The 21219-nt window shown below is 37.6% G+C and overlaps 1 protein-coding gene across 1 annotated transcript; it reads left to right on the top strand.

The window, feature by feature from the left end:
- Window positions 1–29: 29 nt before the first annotated feature.
- On the top strand, window positions 30–20750 carry TMEM87A (transmembrane protein 87A; the record flags this gene model as incomplete). The annotated part of the gene is made up of 20 exons (XM_079537786.1): window positions 30–161; window positions 888–948; window positions 4462–4559; window positions 5402–5518; window positions 7105–7158; window positions 7247–7303; window positions 8987–9137; window positions 9887–9948; window positions 10991–11174; window positions 12042–12141; window positions 12754–12847; window positions 13427–13515; window positions 14393–14490; window positions 15654–15712; window positions 15971–16074; window positions 16424–16497; window positions 17801–17862; window positions 18433–18485; window positions 19850–19880; window positions 20709–20750. The coding sequence occupies 20 exons, from the start codon at window positions 30–32 to the stop codon at window positions 20748–20750; spliced, it is 1722 nt and encodes a 573-aa protein (XP_079393912.1).
- Between the last annotated feature and the right edge of the window lie 469 nt (window positions 20751–21219).

The raw sequence follows: 21219 nt of genomic DNA, 5'->3' as shown, positions 1-21219 counted from the left end.
AGGTGCGGCCACGGCCTCCGTGCGGCGGGATGGCGGCGGCGCCGCGGTGCGGGGGGTGGCGGCGGCCGGGGGCCGTCCCGCTGAGGCTGTTGGCGTTGCTGGCGCTGGCGGGCGCGGCGGGAGCCGGGCAGCTCTCTAAATGGCGGGTCCCGGTGCCAATGGTGAGTGCGGGCATCGGAGGCCGAGGGTGCGCTGCTCGCGCGTCGGGGAACGTGGCGTTCCCGTCTGCGGCCCCCGGTCCGCCCGGGGTCCTTCTGCCCGGATTCGGCCACGGTCGGCGGTGGCCGCGGGGCGGAGGGAGGCGGCTGTGCGGGCGGCCCGGGCGGAGCGGCTCCGTGAGGCTCGAGGGGCCCGGGCTGGGGGCAGCGGCCCTGTGGCGCGGCTGGGGCCTGGCGGGGGAAAGCCGGGGCTGAGCGGGAGGCGAAGGGTTTTCTGTGTTTCTGTGCCGCTCTCTGTGTGAAACGGCGTGGGGAAAACTGCGTTAAACTTGGTGTGTCGAACTGTAGAAGGGAGCAGTGTGTGTTTCATGTGAGAATGGGAGCAAAATTACAAGAGTTGGGATGAACGCCCCTGTTGATTATAAGAGTGAAAGTTTCTGTGGTTGGATAAGGTCCAGATCTTCTTATCGGCAAGAAAATGCAAATCGATATAATAAACTATGGTAAAATTGATTGAGTTTTGCAGAACGACAACAGAAAAGTCTCTTAAGCCATCTTTGTGAGCAGATTGAGCGGGTGGTGAAGCATGACTGGAAAATCCAGTGAGACTGGCTTCTGGTTGTCATTTGCTTCCATTTCAGTATTGATTTAAAACTTAGAGTGCAAAGCAATGTGTAAACTGGGTGTCGTGAAGCCCTCTGACAATTTCTTCTCTTTTTGCCTTTCCAGGGGAAGAAGTTCTTTAACTTTGGGAAGATTCTCTTCAGCAACACCACCATCTTTCTGAGATGTAAGTGGTCCCAAGGGCTTATGCTGTGCATGCTGTCACTCTACTGTTTCACATAGTTTTTATTTCACGTTTTGCGACCAAAAGACTGTGAAGTGTTTAATGGAACTGATTGAAATGACACCTTGTTTCCTGTCACTGGGTGAAAGCTGCAGCTCTGATATCACTGAGTCTGAGAGCAGTGTTGAAGACATGATCTGTTTTGGCTACAGCAGAAATGGATGGTTCTGTTCAGGCAAGGCGGTGGAAAGAGTGAGATGGGCGATGAGAGTACCATTTCAGGTAGACAGTAATGAGGTGTGGGATGTGCTGAGCTCTGTAGTGAAATGTGCTAACTGGCCCTGTGTGGAGAGAGTTTGAGTCTTGACTGGGTGAGGGGCTGTTTATATTGCAGAATCTCTGGTGGGTGACTGTTGACTGTGCTTGTGAGGTTTTAGGGGAGACCTACAACTCTGGAACTGGTAAGAGGGTGAAATTAAACACTGAGACAGAACTTTCCTGAAGGCTGTTTTGTCTTCATGATCACGGTGTATGAGTGAGCTACAGAGAAAACACCTACTTTTGCAGACTTCATGTTTGTTTTGTTCTATTGTTTATTGCTGATCTGGCCAACTTTGGACTACATAGATCAGTGCCCTAAGGAGAGTTTCTGTCAAATAGCCTTGATCTGTAAGCACGAAGACAGTGCTGTGATGTAGGTGACTTGAGGAAGTGGCTGATTTTGCAAGGGTGACGTCTTTACCATGCACTTCTAAGGGGTTGTTTGCACTAGTTCTTACCAGTGATGAGAAGGTGAAGCTCTCCATCTGCTGATTGGGTAGTTATAAAGGTAGAGTGTCTGTGATTGGCTTTTTGTGTTTGTATTAAATGAGGAAATGTCACTTCAGGAATAGTCAGTGGAATCCGTGCCTTTGTCACTTCAAGACTTACTGCAATGATTTCATTCTTTATAACTGAAAAAAATTATGGTGGTAGAACTATTAACTGGTGAGTTTTGATTAAATTGCATACTTCTTTATGTTTAGTACTTTCTGTATTATTATTCAGGTTTAAATTCAGATGCCTGCCCATCTTGGGACAGTGCTTCAAAGGGAGCTTATTAAAGTGCCTCCATCAACCCCAGGTGAATCTGAAATAGGAGGCTAGTATAAAGGTGGTTATTAGTGAAGACCCATCAGGTCAGAATGGTTTTCCCATTTATCAAGTATGGCTTAAATGCTGAGTTTCACACTTCTCAGGGAGGCAACAGCAGGTCTGGGGGAAAGGATAGTGTTTTGGGAGAGCATCTTGAAGTTTAGTAGAGTTTAGAAATAGCATGGTCATACTGATATTGCTTGTAAGGTTTAGGTTCCCACAACAAACTGTGGTAAGTCTAGTCATGAGGTGTATAGCTGAAAAAACCAGGAGTAGGAAGAAACTAAGAAACTGAGAAAAAAGAATTTGTTACAAGTCAGATTAGTGGCAGATCTGGCAGTAAGAATTTAATCTCCTGGCTGCTGATACAGACTGCAGTTATGTGGTGTCGGCCTTTGAACAGGGGTAAAGCTTTAACATTCTCTGGTGAAGACATCTATTTTACATACCATTATGTTTAAAAGATTTACGTGGACTGAGATTAGCACCTGTGCTTCCTCCTGCTTTTTCTCTTTCCCCTTGGGTTGTTGATTTTTTTTTTTTTTTTTTTTTTTTTTTTTTTTTTTTTTTTTTTTGTGATGTAGTCTGTGTGGTGGTATTTAATACTTCTGCTTTTTGCTTCTAACTGGGAAAGCTGCCACAGTTGTATAGCACTGTCTGTAATACATTTTTTTTATCTGATGATTTTCTTAAGTGCTATTCTTGAAGACATCTGGTTTCCTGTCTAGAATCATGTGGGAAATCCCACTTCATCTATAAATGAGTATAGAGAGTTTAATATTTGAGTTAAATGTTGCTGGTTTTGCTTGAGGGCAAAGGAACTTTGATTTCCTTGTTGCTGAATTCAGTAAATGCTATGGGTGATTTTTCTGTTCCGTAGGAGTATTTCCTTTTCAGCATTCCTGTAATGATTGCTTAGATTGGTACATTATTCTGGTCTTGTCCTGTTTTGCTTTTAGTTGGTGTTGCTGCTGAATGCAGATCTTCAGAAATTCTATCTGTTTTTAGTAGATGGAAAAGGCATTCAAAGGCATTTAAAAATAATTTTGCTTATAGCACAGCTCTGAGGTGTTCCTCAATCAGTTGTATCAGTAAGGTATCTTTCTCTTGAGAACTTGTATATACCCACTCCATTGTAAGTGTTTGTTGCTTTTTAGTTGCTTTGTTTTGCCATCGGCAGCATCTAGGGCTGTGAGGAGGAGAATGTATTCCTTGTTTTCATGCATACCAGAATGTGTCATAAAGAAACTTATTTTTCAGTGATTGCATTTTTTTTTATTATTTTTTTTTTATTTTTATTTTTTCCTCTGTCTTCAACGTTAGGAACTAGCTGTTTGTAGCTCTACAGAGGCTTGGTTTGGTAGTCATGTGGCTTAAAGCTGGGTTAGTCAGTTAGGATTCCTCGGCAGGGTCTCTTAATATCTTTTTTTTTTTTTTTTTTTTTTTTTTTTTTTTTTTTTTTTAATCTGCTATGGTCAGTAGAGGAAACAGTCACTGAAAGTTCTGCAAGTGTAACGGATGTGTAGTCTGAGATAATGTACATTGTGAAATTGTGGTGATGGCTCCAGGAGAAACGTGCTGTCATTTATTTTGTTTCGGTACCTGTTGACTGGCAGAGCCCAATCATAATCATTTATATGGCTTCTGAACTGAGTAATGGCTGCTGGTTTTGCTTACATGTGAAGTTTACCTTCTGAATGTCAATTTTTCTTCACCAGGATTTAATTTCGAATGAGATTTGAGAAACAAGAATGATGGTGAAATCTTTCTTGATTGAATGAAGTATTACTTTTCTGTTATTCTGTTCTACTATTCTTAGTATATTAAAATGGAAAGTTGTAATATTTTGACAAAAGGCAGCATTGCAGTTTTGACAGTGAGCCAATGTGGGGATGGTTGTTGACTTGCAAAGCTTTACCTCTTCTTCTATTGTATTGGTGATAATATTAGTGTGTTTTAGTATTGGTATATCAGAAGTATCTATGCAAATTGCATGTAGTATTAACCTGCTGTATACTGACATATAGAATCATAGATGTATGTTGGAAAGGGAAATAATTTTATGTACTGTGATCATTTGGAGTCACTGCTGTCATCTTGTTTGCTTTTTGTTGTTGCTGGCACATTCCTGGTTGTCTTAAGACCAAAAAAAAATTCCAAGTGATCTTCAGCTCTTTAGTGGAATTAATGTGATATTACAATTAAAGTCTGTTTTTTGTATGCTTCTGTTTTTTTTTCCACTGAACAGTAGTGGATTATTTGAGAGTAATGTTCTTCTGTTCATTTACTTTTTGTGTTTAAACTCGATTACAATAGTTTGGCACAGAATGGAAGGAGGAGATTTACATAGAAAAGATGCCTTATATTTTGTTGTCTTTTTAGTTGAAGGTGACGAGAAGTCTTGTGATCCCTCCCAAGGCTACAATGTTACGTGGTACTTAAGATATTCTGATTGCTACAATGAAGTCTTCAACTTTGGGGTAAGAACTGTATGGAAAATGTGGGCTGTGGTTTTTTTTGGTTTAAGCAGGTCTGAAACTGAGAGGACCAGGGTCTGCTTATTTACATCATCATTGCTTTGTTGGCCAAAAAAGAGAACCAACTTCTGCGTCACTGAGAAGATGATGGAGAGAAATAAATCTTCAGCTTTTGGGGATTAATGACCTTTCTGGGGGTAAAGTGGATGTATTTGTCAGAATTCTTCGAAATCCAGAAGTTGAAATAAGTGTATCAACTTTAAACTGAAGCGTGTGAGTTTATCTGTCGATCGAGAATATTTACAAAAGTGCTTAATGACAGCCAATAGGAAATAATATATTCATGTTTAGTCTTAATTCTGTTCTTTTTCACATGTATGTTCAAAGAAGTAGTGATTTATATGAAAGGCGTAGTGTGTGTTTCAGATGTGGTAGAACACAGCTGTAGTTTATACTGTTTGTAACACATTTTCCTTGTTTACTTAAAATATTAACTATGACAGTTGTAACTATTAGCCTAGCACAGTACTGAGGTATTAAATCTCTTCATAATTATGTGGAGTTTATTCATACAGACTCAAGTTCTCGCTGGTTGCTTCACCACCGCAGGAGTAGATTTTGTTTTTAATTGAGTATTAATTCTTACTCAGATCTTGTGTGTGTTTGTGTGTATCTGTATCCTTTCTGGAGGGAAAAGGGTTCTGCATGGCTTCTGGCCTATTAAACTCTGCTTAAGAGTTTATTCAGAGGGAAGTTTTGGTGCTTTCCAGGTCTTGCAGCTGCCTGCTCAGATGAAACATTTGATATAATGAATACTAATTTAAATTCTCTTCTCTGTTTGGCAGGAAGAACAGGCAGAAAGTTATTTTGGGACTACGTCTGAAGAACATCCAGGCTGGTCAGGGTACTATGCCACATCTTCTCTCGTCTTTCCAAATTGCTCCAAGCTGTTCAAGCCCCAGGTATGGATAGAAATTTTGGTTTGCCCTATTCCCTCATACAGCAGACAGATGGCATTAGATCCTGCTAAATGAGGATCACTCACATGAGGATTTCTGTAGGTTGGAAAGTACTTTTTTTTTGGTCTGTTTATGAGAACCAAATTGCAGCAGTGACTTCTGAATTTGTGCTTTACTTTTGACTTTCTGTTCAACTTTTGACCCACCTTGAGAAAAAATACCCACACTTTAAAATTGAGTTCTTCTTTTTGTTTGTGATTATGTGCTCTGAATTTCATTTAGCACTAAGAGCTGAGTTATGGAGGTGTACTGCTAGATGAGTAACAGTGTGCATCTCTGGCAATAGAATGAATCTCCTGTTGAATTTGGCCCAGTGGAGGACTGGGAAATTGGTTAAAAGAAAAAGAAAACAGAACAAAATGGTGGTTGAAATGGGAAAAACAAGAAAGACAATGCCATGTGACTTTGTGAAATAATGTTTGAATAAAGGCTCTGTGCCAGCTATATATCACCAGAAGCTGTGCAGTCACATTAATGGTGGTGTCAACGTAACAGTCTGTTTTTTTTTATGATGTACTTAAGGATTTGAAGCAAACTGTGCCATATTGTGTCTTTATTGAACCACTCCTGATTTAGACAAGAAGGTTTGAGTAGAAAATACTGGGAGTTGTCTCCCAGCTGTTGAATCTAGTTTTTTCTTCTTTCCTGAAGAAAATAGCTTGCCTAAAGGTGACTTGAAAAGGTTTTTTAATGATCTGTTTTGCACACCTCTAACTCCTTTCATATGTGAAGATGACTTGAAAGGAGTTTTTAAAATACACAAATACTGCCTACTTTTTAGGTTTATTAATATTAGAAATATTTGTTCTGTTTTTCCATGGTTTTATAGAAAAGCTGTTGAGGGCTTGTCTATGTAACATGAACTGAGGCATCTCAACTGAATGTTGATGAAGCTGGGAATTTTAAAAACTTTAAGTGATTTTTCCTCCCATTCCTTTGCAAAGTCTACTGAAATTTTAACAAGTTATTCTTCTCAGGTATTCATTTTTGAACTTTGATATAAATGGCTCCTTTTTAGTTTTCAGCTTTGTTTCTTGTGATACAGTAGTTTCACTAGGTTTAGAGTTTGAGACAGTTGGCAGATCCTGGATCCTTATCTGCATAATAGACATACATTTGTCTGGGGGCTTTTTTTGCATGTACCAAGGCAGAAATCCCAAAATCTTGTGTCTGTCCTTGCAAGTGCCATTTAGTAATGGAGGTAGCTAACAGATACATATTTGGGAAGTAACATTAATTTCACTGCTGTCATGTCTACAGATCCAGCTCTAAAAATACAGACCTGTTGTATAAGAGAGAAAGGAGAGAAGCAATTCTCAAGTGACAAAATATTAATCTAAGTATTCAAAATTCCCTGGACAGTTGTTTGATTTAATTAAAGAAATGAGAACTCTCCAATGCTGCTGCTGTTTCAGAAGATCCTTCCTTAAAACTTTAATGGCAACGATGTCACATTAACACACAGTACCTATAAATGCTGTACATTTTAAATTTTTTTTTTTTTTTTTTTTTTTTTTTAACTCTTACAGGTTTTCTATAAAGAATTTGTTCATCCAGAGCCCCTCTCACCTGAGAAACAAGAGGTATATTTTGTCCTTGTAGTGAATGAGCATAGAAGTGAAAGAAAGAGTTTTGATATTCTGGCTTATCCATTTTCTGTTTTTCTCTAAGGGCATGAAAGATAAGACAGAGAGTGGGGGAAATCGCACGATGGTGGCAGATAAAACTGTATGTATTTTGAATTGAAATGCAATTTGGAATCCAGTGGTGTAGGATTTTTGTAATTTTTTTACAAGAAGAGCTAGAAATTATCTAGTGATGTTTACAAGAGTAGTACGGTTTTGTTGCGTGGTTTGTGTGGTATGTTTGTTTTGTTTTGCAGGGACAGGTGGGTATGGAAGTGGGGGGGATACTTTCTGAGACTTTCATTTGCTTTAGCCTGAAAATAAATTTGGGGGGAATGGAGGGGGAGGAAATGGCTATAACTATATTTATAATGATTCTTCCATGTGAAATATAGAATTTTAATCATTCAAAATCATGGTATGAATAATTTAAAAAAAATATCAGCCTTAAGGTGAAGTAATCACTACTATAAGAGATCACTATTATTTAGAGATTACATTTGTTTTCGTCTTGACCTAATCAGTACTTTAAAACATTGTATGTAACAAGGTGAATGATTTCTTTTGAGTTTCTGTTAGCATTTTTATTATGTGTTGTGTTCAAGTCTTAACCAGGAACAGTTATTAAAATAACTTCACACTGAATTTCCTGAATGCAAAAAAAAAAAAAAAAAAAAAAAAAAATTCACTTCCTTATACTATTAACAAGGCCATAAGGCTAGAAAGTAAATGTGTGGTTGTGGAATAAGGAATCAGTGCAGCAAAAGATAGATGTATTTTAAAGGAAAAGTCTATTTTATTTCAGGCTTGGTATTTTTTTAACTAAGCAGTTTAACTTATATTAGCATAAACATTTTTGATGCATAAAATTCTGTTTGCTTTAAGTCTCGTAGTCAAGAGGACTCTTAGAAGAAGAGCATGGACTTAATACTGAAGTTCTCTTGGAGATGCCATTATTAAAACTCTTGTGCTAGGTCTACTTTGGTCTTGTAAGCAGCGTATGTGTACACAGTCCTAGCTTTTACCTCAGAGCTTCTGGTGACCAATTGCAGTTCTTGATATGGTTGGGATTGCCTAGTTGTAGAACTAAGTTTTGTGCACTGGAACTCAAAATAAAATCTCTGATTTTATGTATTTATTTCCCTATGGTTCAAATACTTAATCGGGTAAGCTTCCTTGCTCTTAGTTTACTAGCAATATTTGGTTCTTAGAGGCATGAGAGCTTTCAGAGGCAGTAGTAGTTTCCAGAGGAAATGACTAATAAGGAATTTTAAAAATTCTCTTCAGTTTATCTTTTATCTCTTTTATCTTACACTGTAACTTAGTCTTCGCCAGAGAGCTAAGTTGTATGCTGGTGTCCTGTTGTAAAGCACTCACTTTCAGGAGTCAAGAATCATCGCTGGCAATCTGTATTCCTAGACTGACAACAAGGAATAGCAGCTTTATTGAATTCTTTGTAATGTTTGCAATACCTTTGAGATCACTCTTGCAATAAGACAGTACACAATTTCTTAATAAGCCCTGATCACCTCTTCAGTCTTTTAATGATTCTTCTGGATTCAAATGTAGGCAAATTTCAGACTATTTAGATATGACTCATAAATGAATTTAAAAAAAAAAAAAAAAAAAAAAAAAAAAATTTGTTAACAAGCTTTAGGATCACGATCAGATGAACTTTTTTTTATATGGAAGATAGCACCCATGTATGGAGAGTGTACTCTCATCTATTTCATGTACTATTTTGTTTTTTTCATATGTTATTTACATGCAGACATTTCATTTTCAGACAATGAATGCTGTTATTAAAACTTGGAGAGATGGGCCATATATATTTATTGTGCAAATTGGAGTTACAGCTCCAAAAGATTCTGCTAACAAACTTAAAAGAGCGGAGAGAACAACACCTGCCTCAAATCCTAAAGAAAAGCTCTTTACAAGTAAGACAGCTAAAAATATACTGCTTTTTTTATGTATACCATTCTGACTGGTTTCTAAGGTACTTCTTTATATATACTACTTAGTTCATTTTCGTAAATCGCTATCTTTGACTTCACATAATATACATAGTACCGACCACAACATCTTAAGATAATGTGATTACTTTGGTGGCTAATGTGAGTGGTTTGACAATCTTAAGGTTGTTGGTCTATCAGCGTAATGATGGAAGTAGAGAAAATACCCAAGCAATTCAATTTTGAGGGTTTTTGTTTTTTTTTTTTTAAATGATCGGACCAATGTAATGATTTACATCAATAAGCTCAAATCACGTAGAACATAATTTCAAAATGACAGCTATGGCCTTTATATTATCGTTGCACTGATAGGTAAAATACAATTATCCATGTTTTAGAGAAGATTTAAAATCCACTTAAAAAGATAGTATGTGTGTTTTCAAACTTTACTGTTACACACTAATCCACAGCACAAAGTACTGTAACTTGAAGTGCTACTGCAAGTTACTTGGTCACAAAGCATATAGTTTTAATTGCTTTAATATAATTTAATTAGTTGAATATGTTACGAGTCTTGCACTTGATTCCAAAGTGAAGTTAAATTTAAAGGTTTCTTCCATGAGAAGACATGGGATTTCTTTATGCTTGAGTAAAAATCAGTTAAGTACCTTATAACCTGGCTTCCCACATTTGCTTCCTGCTTAAATTGGTTACTGTGGTTTTTTTTTTGACAGTGACAGTAGAACTCAAGGGGCCATATGAGTATCTATCACTTGCAGACTATCCTCTGATGATTGTAAGTAAAACAGTTTTGCTATCAAGTTGTCAGTGGATGTGAATCTCTGCTAAATACTCTCTTTCTATGCTTAAGGGTGACAAAGCCTGTCAAAGCTTTCAAATACTAATCTCTGAGAAGTTTTTCTTGTAGTACTACATACAGGGTAGGGAAAACGGGTGTAGATTTCAGATATTTGCATATGCTGTTAATTTCTGCTTATGGGTTGTTTGACTTGACGACTGTCAGTTTTTGTAGTTCCAGAAGGTATCAGTATAATTAAACTGAGCAATTTTACTGACACTCTTGTTTTTTTCCTTAGTTCATATCTTAGAAAATTCACTATTCTATTGTTTTGTTTACAGCTACTGTTTCATTTGTCATTGCTATGTTCTCTCATAGTCTCATCTTCCTTCTTCCACCAGCGATCCTCCACACTATGAGGAGGTCCTCAATACTGCTTAATAGTGAAAGCAGAATTAAACTACAAAGAGCAAATTCCCCTTTTTTTCAAAGGGATTGCTGACTTGATTGATAGCTGCTTCTGTCAAGGACGCTTAGAAAATAAAAGAAGTTATCTAGTGTAGGCAGACTTTAGCTGGGGATCAATAATAAATAAGATATCTAGCCTGTCTTTATTGTCAAGAGTAACCTGTAAATAGGAGAACCTCATGGTGTTTCTAAAATGTGTTTTACTTGCTGCATAAGTAAGAAGTTTCCAGCAGTTCTGATGACTTGTAATTTGTAGGTGTGAATATCTGCATGTGGCAGGTCCAGAAAAAGGTCTCTGTCTACTTGTTTCTATAATGGAATATCTGAATATGAACTGGCATGTTTAGGTCCTTTGAACATTTGAACTGTGTGGATGCTTGGGCATGAAAACCTGTAAGGATCGGAAAACTGTTCTAAGAGATGTTTTCAGTTTGTGGAAGCTTTAAAGGATTGTGTAGCTAACTTCCATGCTTTTTCTGTAATGGAATGTTTGAATTTATATGTATGATTCTTCAATTTTTATTTTTCTTTCATCTGAGTGCACTACTTCTTGCTTCTCTTTGTATAATAGTTTTTCATGGTGATGTGTATTGTGTACGTATTCTTCGGAGTTCTGTGGCTTGCATGGTCAGCCTGTTACTGGAGGGATCTCCTGAGGATCCAGTTCTGGATTGGTGCTGTTATCTTCCTGGGGATGCTTGAGAAAGCAGTTTTCTATGCAGAGTTCCAGAACATCCGCTATACAGGGGAATCTGGTAAGTGACAATTGCAACTTGCACTTTCATTGATGGGCACAGCACTAATTATGCTAATATTGAATTAGTTGCACATATTGAATTACTTAAAATTCTTCTGTAACCCTATATGATTACTTGAGGGTTGCCTCAAAACAAAGAACGTGGAACAGAGTTTCTGTGTGTCTTTTAGTATACTGTAAATTCTTTTTATGATCTCTTGACAGCCTGTGCTCTTCTAAAACTAAAATGCTGTGTCTAAAACTTCTGATGTAGAGCTTCAGGAGCATAGAATGCTAGATTCTTTAAATATTCACTGTAAAACTCACGGGGTTTGAAACAGGACTTCTGAAGTGTAGCTTGTGATTCACATCTTATGGTTTGCCTTGGAAGGAGACTTTCAACTGTTTATTGTGACCTCATTGCCAATAACCTTTGGCTTTCAGCCAGTAGCCTGATAACTCATCATAGACAACTCTCAAAAAAAAATCCTTTGGGACACTGTAGTATGCTTCCATCCTACGAATGAAATGAAGTAAAACTTCATTATGACTTTTTTAATTGGTCACATCCACGGTACAGGAGGTTTTCTTGATTGGCTTGTTTGGAAGATTGTCCAGGCTAATATTGTGAATAAAAAAATGTATGGATCTTTACTTTCCGCTTTCCTTGGATTTAATTTTCACTTTTAAAAAATAATTTTATTTTTAACAGTAAAAGACTTAGGTATTCTGAAACCTTACTCCAGACATAGGCAATAAAGGCATTATACATTTTAATAGCCTACTTGCTGAAAATAAGTGTCTGCTCTTATACTACAATTATATGCAGTAGTCAATAAAATACAAGTTATTTTTTATAACCTAGCTTCTTCTTTGCTTTTGTTAGTTCAAGGAGCACTAATACTGGCAGAACTGCTTTCCGCTGTGAAACGTTCACTGGCTCGAACTCTGGTCATCATAGTCAGCCTGGGATATGGAATAGTCAAGTGAGTAAAAATCTGTTTTTCTAGTAATTTAAGGTTGTACTAATTTCCCTGCACTTTGCAACTTAGAAGATGGATGCTTGAGTTAAGTGGTGTAAAGCTCCTGTCTTCACTAGTCAACAGAGACATATACTTCCATGTGGTGATTGCTCCTTTTTTGCATCCCCTTGCTTACTGTTGCTTAGGGTTCTGAGAGTCACTGCTGAGCTCATAAATCTCTAGCAGAGATCTGCTTTAGGAGGCTTCTGCTCCTTATCTGTCTGCCCCAGCTGTATTATGTGGTAAAACAGTGTCATGTGGCATTGGGATCTTCTGTCAAGTTGGGGTGTGTTGTGGGAACTGAAAAAGAAGATGGAGCCTGGGACTTCTTGAAATGGTAATAAAATGCCGAGGGAGTTAACTGTTACTGATCTTTTCCTTAGCTACATCAGGTCAAAAGACATTTTAAAAAAGGTAAGCGTAGGAGCACAGTAATAAAATGATTCCAAAGACCTGGGGGTGACTTGTCACAAGAGGCTTTTATTTGCATGCCTCTTGCCTTGTGCTAAACTCGAGTTGATGTGACTTCATTCTTCTCCTGCACTAAAGATTAACTTCACTTTGTTTTTTTTACAGGCCTCGTCTTGGGGTTACTCTTCACAAAGTAGTTATGGCTGGAGCCCTTTATCTATTATTTTCTGGCATGGAAGGTGTTCTTAGAGTCACAGGGGTCAGTAACTGCTGCTTGAATTTTTCTTGTATGCTACAGGTTCTACTGTCTTAAAATTAAGTGCCAAGGGAGAATCCCAGAGATTCTCCAGAAGAATCCGCAAAAGAAGGAAAAAAGACAAGTGGCTAAATTCTGGAACTGTTGATGTGGTTTGTTGATAACTCTTTTAAACTTGTCTGCTTTATGCATCTGGATGTAATTGTGTATTTTGAAATAGTTTTCATAACTTCGTCATTAGCTGGATTCCAGATGCTGTTGTGACTTTAGATTGGGTAGAAATTTGAAGATGGAGGGCCAGTTCCAGACCTAAAGGTGATTCATCTGGCTATGAATGTTGTTTTTTCTTAGTTTTTCTGTTTTTAAAAAAAAGAAAAAAGTAAAAACAACAACAAAACCAAGCAAATCCAGCAATAAACAAACCAGTGTTTTATATTTGAGGCTGTACCTGAGGAAATGTTAGTGAGTTGTGCTGCTACTTGCTTCATTCTAGAAGTACTATTAGTGTGTAAATTTCTGTTGTTCACTGTTAGTGTCTCGGGACAAGGTATTTAACATGTTATATATTTGGTACTTTTTCAGTTTTTCTATGACACTCTGGCTCTGATAGCAAACTTGGCCCTGTCCATGATTGATGCCTGTATTATTTTGTGGATATCCTTTCATAAACTGTAGAAAGTTACAAGCTTGTTCACAGAACTGTTCATCTAATATTTTAGAAGCAGTAAAAAATGACTTGCTTTTATTATTTAGGACTTTCACAGTTTCTTGTATACTCAAAAGGCAACTTTTGCAACTTTCAGTCAAACCCGCGTGAGCATTGAGTTCTTCCATGAGTAGTGTAGAGGATGTTATTACTGTATCTCTAACAAGCTGATTGCTGACTTTCTATAACAGAAGTGGCCAGACTAAATCTTTGCAGCAGTAATCTTAACAGAGGCTCTTGTTAATGCTGCTAAATTGACTTAATCTGGAAAACTACTTCTTGCCTTGCTGACAGAGAGTTGGGAACTGACAGTGTGCTATAGTTTGCTTTTGTCCTTTATAAACCCCTCTGTGCATTGAGTTGAACATCTTGTTCAAACACTTGTTTCTGTAATAAAACTCAGAAGCATTGTGGTGAAGTGTCTGCAGTTTCTCATAACATAGCCTGACACTCCTTGCTCCTGCACCTTGTTTCCTTTTCAGTTTGTTCTTACTGGCTCTCTCTTTGTCTCCAGGCCCAGAATGATCTTGCCTCCTTGGCTTTTATTCCCCTGGCTTTCCTAGATACTGCCCTGTGCTGGTGGATATCCTTCACTATTTTACTTGGTGGGGGGTGTGTTTTCTTTGAAATTTGTTTGAAATTCGTTGAAAAGGGAGTGTTTGATATTGCTGCCATAGGATGACCTTCTGTTCTGCCATGAGTCTCCTCTATGTCGTAGAGGGCTGCGTTTGTGGGTGTGTGTCTAGGTGGGGGCTGTTGTTCATAAAACCTGTGTCCTCTTAAGTTTGTGTCCTCCTTGTCCTCTCAGAGGCTTTCCTTGACTTTCTGTACATATTCATCAGCTTGACTCAAACAATGAAACTGCTAAAACTTCGAAGGAATGTTGTGAAACTCTCTTTGTATCGGCACTTCACCAACACACTCATCTTGGCAGTAGCAGGTAAGCAGAAAATTACATGAATCAAATAAGAGTGTTAGTTGTTTTGAATGTATAACTTGATTTGATCACTAAAGCAGATCTTGAATTTAGTAACCGTTCTGTAAATGTAACGAAAATACTTATTTCTCTCACTTGACCTGTTTCTAGTAGTTTGTCTCTGTCAAATGTTACACTGATGCTTTGGAGGCAGTAGTCAGGAAGTTAGTCAGAGCTTCTCTAATGGAGTGCTTTTGTCCCTCTTAATAATAACTGTGCTTGAAAGGTTTTTTTTTTCCTGGCTGGGCATTGCTAAGATCATTTTTTAGTGTTCCTTCCTCCTTAGCTGAAGACCAGAGTGACTCTTGAAAAAGCAGTGTTCTTAGGATTGTAACACAATATCATACCTGTATTCTGAAAGACTAAAAGTTGAGATTCTCTCTACAGCAGTGATAACTGAACTCCAGGAATTTATATATATATATATATATATATATATATATATATATATATATATATATATATATATATATATAAAAGTTATAGTGCTGCCAGGTGCTTGTCTTCTCTCATATATTTGGAAATGACATTCGTACAGTGAACAAGAAAGCTTCTAACCAGTGTGTGCGCATATTTATTTATTTATTTATTTATTTTACATAAACAACAAAACAGCACATTCATTTAATTGCCAGCTCTCATTAAGTTCCCTGCAGCATCTGGTTCTCTGTCATCATCAGTCTCCTTAGCAGAGGGAGGTGTCACCTCTAAAACTGTTGAGAGCTTAGTTTGAACGCTGGGAGTCTTATGTGTCAAGATCTGAATGTTTTTGTATTCAGGCAGATCAAATGGTTCAGTTACTGCAAAGTAGCTTGTATGTCAACCAATAGTGAAAGTGTTGTGTGGAAAGCAGGTTGAAAGGAACATAAGAATAGTAAATAGGGATAAGGATTTTGGTTAAATAGTAATTCCTTGACTTACACCTTGTGTCTTTGGCTGTTCCTAAACTACTTCTTAAGGTCAGGTCAGTAAGTCAGTCTCATGTTTTCTGAAACTAATAGTTTACTTCTCAGGAATCTCCCTATTTAAATCTTCACCCTTCAGTTGGGAAACACAATCCTGTTAGCAATGTACAAACGGTAGCACATGTTGTAGTAATAAGCAGTTTGTTTGTTTTAATCTTGCAGCATCCATTGTATTTATTATCTGGACTACCATGAAGTTCAGGCTGGTGGACTGTCAGTCGGTGAGTTTACACTGAATGCTCTCTGTGATTGGTGCCTCTTTAGAAAAGCTTAAATTTGTCAGTCTAAGAGATTGAGGATTCTGAAACAGATTTTTATTTTTTTCTGTGACTTATGTCTAGAGTAGTAACCACACAGTAAAATTATCACTGTTGTAGGAAGTAGCCTCTTTCACACATGTCTAACACATCTTTGGAAAGAGCTGAAAACATGGATTTTCTTCCAACAGCTTCTATTTGTGCTTCTGTTTTCATTGACAGGACTGGCAGGAGCTATGGGTGGATGATGCTATCTGGCGCTTACTGTTCTCAATGATCCTTTTTGTCATAATGATTCTGTGGAGACCTTCTGCTAACAACCAAAGGTTCAGCTTTTCTCATCTCTTTCTAAAAATACCGTTTTGGGGAGTGCTTGTTTATCCAAATTAGCCCTGTTGGGTGATTTCAGTTGCAGTATACTGATCCATAGCATACTAATGTAGGATACTAAGCAGCATATGCGGGAATAGATGTGAGAAGTCACATAGTTAAAATTCAGTCTGTTCCTGGTGGTGAACTTATTTGAAAAGAAGTCGTTTGAACTCTTTATATAGTTGAACACAGGTCTTCAAAACAATATGCTGCACAGAATAATGAATAAATGTTAATGTTGGAGTAATAACTCTTACATGGCAATACACGTTCCTCTAAGTTATCTTTCTTTCCCTCCTAAAGGTTTGCTTTCTCACCACTGTCTGAAGAGGAGGAGGATGATGAGCAGAAGGAGCCAATGTTAAAGGAAAGCTTTGGTAAGGGCAAAATTTCTTTCCACATGATTTGGAGATGTCTGGGGAGAGAAGTCTTTCTGTCAGGGGGGTAAGAAATAAAAATAAAGTTTGTTACTGCTGTAGAAGTGGAGGATGCAATTGCCTGTTGCAGAAGAAGAATGGCTTTATATTTTACATTTGCAATTTGGTGTTTTCAGATGACACTGAGCACACTGCCGCTGTCGTGGTTGTTTTACCATATCCACTGGACTATTTTTTTTTTAATATGAGCAAAGTCCTGTTTGCATCCAGCTATGATGACAGAGGTCTCTTAGATATTGTTGTTAGTCAGTGGGTTAGTTTGCAGTTCCTCTTTTACAATCTGTTTGAATTATTCTAGTTTATTATCTGTTCTCTAAACTCTGCAGAAATCATCATAGAACCATAGAGTAGTTTGGGTTGGAAGGAACGTTAAAGATCATCCAGTTCCAACACCTCTGCCATGGGCAGAGTTGATGCCTGCTAGATCAGGCTGCCCAGTGCCCCATCTGACCTGGCCTTGAATGTCTCCGGGGATGGGAGAGGCACAAATTCTCTGGAAGTGAGAGTGCCTCCCCACCCTCTGAGTAAAGAATTTCTGCCTGACATCTAATTTAAGTCCACCTTCTTTTAGTCTCAAACTATTCCATTTTTATAGTGAACAAGGGGGAAATGTCCACTGTAAACGTATGGATGGACCTCGAAGCAGTCCTGCTTTATAACACTAGGTGGCACCTTTCTCTCACTCCAACTACTTGAAATCTCTGTACTATGTCTGTTATCCTTCAAGCAAAACCATTTGTAAGCATTGTAAAAAGGATAGGTGTTACACATACTGCTGCTGGGATATATGAGAGTCATTTGAGAAAGTATGTATTATCTCCTAGGTGTGTTTGCCAAATCATCTCTATTGGCTGTCTGGCAGGCTGGGAGATGCATGTTGCTTCTCAGCTCTTAAACAAGGCTGGTCAGCAGTCAAGAGGTAAAATAAATTTGGGGAGTTGTAGAAATCACAGAATGGCTGAGCCTGGAAGGGATATCTGGTGATCATCCTGTCCAAACAGCCTGCCTAAGGGAGTCAAATAGAGTAGGGTGTCCAGGGCCACATACAGACAGCTTTTGAAGATCTCCAAGGAGGGAGACTGCACAGCTCTGAGAAGCCATATCTTTGATCCTTGCACTGGTTTAGAGAAAAAGAATAGAAATTGCAGTTTTATCTAGGAAATATCAAAATTCAGGACAAATAGGTATTTCACCTATCAGGACCTTAGTTACCAGTCTTTTTTTCCCCTTCTTTTGTTTTCAGAGGGAATGAAAATGAGGAGTACAAAGCAAGAACCAAATGGGAATGTAAAAGCAAACAAAGCTGTAAGTATGTCTTCCTTAACTGAGAGAACCTTTTGTTTGTCTGTCTCCCAGTAGTTCACAATATGCAAAGCTGTCAGCTTGTAAATGTGAGTTTCCTGGTTTGGTTCAGAGTGGGAATTTGTCAAAACTTCATATGTATACAGTGCTCCTGAAAAGGAAGTCTGCCTGTGGAGACTTGAGAATTCAGCCTGTTCTTTAGGAATGCTCACACAATCCAGCATAGATAGAAGTGTGTAATGCTATATTCTGATAAAGAATAATACATTAGTCTAACAAATTTGTCAGGCTAGGGAAGTTTTTTAATTTTGAGATTTGTGATTCATTATGGGTGATGTGTACAGTGTGAATCTGTCACGAGTGACTGACTGCTTTGCTTAGTAACAAATAATTACGGAGTTATTACAGGATCTTAAGTTGTTAATAATTTATAGGTTTCTTTTCCCTGTTGGAATATTCTTTTCTGTAATTCAGAAATCCCTTTTAATGTTTTTCTCAAGTAGGCTGTGAAGAAAAATACACTATTTTGGGAAAAGTGACTTGTTTTCCATTTAATTTCTGTACTTGTAACAGGAGGATGACCTGAAGTGGGTAGAAGAGAATGTTCCTTCTTCTGTGACTGATGTGTGAGTATTTTTTTTTGTAGTCACAATAAAAGTGGGCTTCTCAGACAGTAAGCATTCTAATGTATTTTTTGTTCCTACACCTTGCATGCTGCCCTTACATAAACAGATACTGAAATGAGTCTGGAATTGGCTTCCTGATTTTTTTTTTTTTTTTTTTTTTTTTTTTGAACAGTCTTCCACATGGTTATGCAGTTTCTCAGACTTATGATTTATGCTGCTTAAACACGTGCTAACTTACAGAACACTCTCTCTGTGAAAACATAAACTGATTTATTTGCACTTCACTGAAGTTAAAAAATAAGAAAATAAATTTGGAAAGCAAAGAACAACCAAGCACCCTCTTTGTCTGAGCATCTTACTGGATGTAAATCACTGAGTCATTTCATTTATTTCTGTACGTTTTTGGAATATTGAGTCATTTTTATGCAATTTAGTCAGCTGTATACACAGTCCATATGTATTCTGCTTTTAATGCTAGTTCTTACATTCTAAGAAGATCAGTATGTGTATCTAAATTTTTCATAGCAAGTTCATGGATTCCTTGCATTCATGCATTTGAATGGTAAATTTTGGCAGATTCTTTAGATTTAAGAACAAAGCTCTGCTTGGAGACATTTAAAGACAAAAAATCAAGTGAAGCTTCAAGAGGAGAAAAAAGTACACTTTCTCAATTGAATTCTTTCTTTTTTTTTTTTTTTTTTTTTTTTTTTGTGTCTGGGTCAAGCAATTATCTATTTGAAAAACTGTAGGTTTCCTTAGTACTAGGCTGGTATAAGCTAGAAAGGGTCACTGAGGTGGTCTGCAACAGGGCTTTCTGTCCTTGAAACTACATTGACCAGGATTGTGAAGAGCTGAAATCTCAGTACATAAATGTAAGGTCTGTTGTGGCTGAAAAAGGCTATGATACCAGTGTAACTTGTGTGATTTTATAAAAATTTTTTTCTTTACAGCATGGTCCCATATCCTAAATGTCTTAAGTATGGCTTAGCACTGTTTATATATTTACAAAATACCTCTTTTGTAGTTGCAGTCAGGCTGGTAAGATGCTGTGAACGCAGCTTATTTCCTTGCAACGTGAAAATTGTTCAGTTGATAATGAGAAGTCAGAAGCAGAGTACAAAATTGTGTTTGAGTTGTGAAGGTCATTGAGAGATTACTGCTTTGGCTCTTCCTCCTCCTTGTATTTTTCTTTAATATTTATGTATTTAACTGAAAGGTCTATCTTCATTATTGTTCTTTTTTTTTTTGTCCTAAAAAGCTTAAGGTACAAGGTCAGGCTGAAAACAGTTTTCAATATATGCTCTTAGTAGGCACTTCAGTTTTCTTAAATATCTTTTTTTTTTTTTTTTTTTTATCCCCTGCAGTGCTCTTCCAGCTCTTCTGGATTCAGATGAGGTCAGTGAACATATCTTTAGTACGAAACAGTCTTCTGACATACCAAAAGAGTCACGAGTCAGCTGCTAGGGACTTGGCTTACTAGAACTAGTCTCTGATCTTGCCAGTGCAGTATTAAAATACTACGAGGGGGCCAATAAGAAGCAGAACCGTGATACAGCTTTTGAGAATGCAGTTAGGTCTGAAAGATTTGCTGTCTGCAATGCTTGTAATTTTAGGGATGATTGGACCTGTATTGAAGAATAGAGTTCAACATAAAGCAATAGTTTTTTGAATTACAAGCTCTTCCTGCTGTAGTCTGTGTGTCTATGCAATTTTTTTGAGGTTTCCTACTCAGTTTCACTTCCTCTTTGTTAAATGATTTGCGAGAGATGTGATGCTGTGGAAAAACAATTTAGTTAGGTAGTTTGGAGAAAAATATTTTTGATCAGCATTGTGAGTAATGAATACTGTTGTAACATTTTGTTGCAAAGATATTCTTAGCATTATGATACTGTTAAGTACTTTAACACTTGTAGTGAATTTGAAAAGCATTGTAATATATCTAGAATTTAAATGTTTGAAATAGGAGTGGAGCAGAAGCACAGTATGACCCATCAGATACTTAGGGAGAGCTGATTTCACAACAGTGAAAACTGTGGTGTGGGCCTGTGCATCAGTCATGTGTGAATGATGTGATCTTTTCATTCTAAAAATAGTGGTATGTCTGCTGTAAGTTGTGTTAAAATGCACGAGTGTGTATTGTGTACATGCACAGCATATCACCTTATTTCTGAGTAATTTATATCTACTGGGGAAAATGATAGAATTGAATTTCTTATTTTGCAGGAAAGAATGATTACACACTTTGAAAGGTCCAAAATGGAATGAAGGAGGAGGCTTTTGCTATTGGAATTGGAGACATCTCTTTTAAAGTTGCTTGGTGGAGCAAGTACATCCTGCTGATTTGTTTCTTGATCTCAGTCTTGGAAGTTTGACACTTTATTGTCACGAGGGCGTCTTGCTGTGAAAGAACTTCACAAGGACACTGATAAATCTTTTGGAAATTTTCAAATTGCGAAGTTGCTGCAAGTTTGGATTTTTAAGCAATTTAAATGTGTACTATTCCAGCACCTTCTGTAACTTTTTTCAAATATTTAATCTGTGAAACTAAAATTCCTAATGTCTGCTTGAGGAGTTTATATTTTAATGTTACAATTGACACTTAGAGGTGAATTGCCTTTACCTTTTTTGGTGGAGGGTGGGAACAGCAGGAAATAAGCACTGAAGAAACAACAGACCCATTTTCTGGTAGATAAGGGCTTATACTGTCATGTTGTGTGTCCAACATTAATGAAAG

Source organism: Tetrao urogallus (genome assembly GCF_951394365.1).
Source record: "Tetrao urogallus genome assembly, chromosome: 6".
NCBI lineage: Eukaryota > Metazoa > Chordata > Aves > Galliformes > Phasianidae > Tetrao > Tetrao urogallus.
The sequence above is the reverse complement of the archived record's forward strand: the minus strand, read 5'-3'. Positions and strand labels throughout refer to the sequence as shown.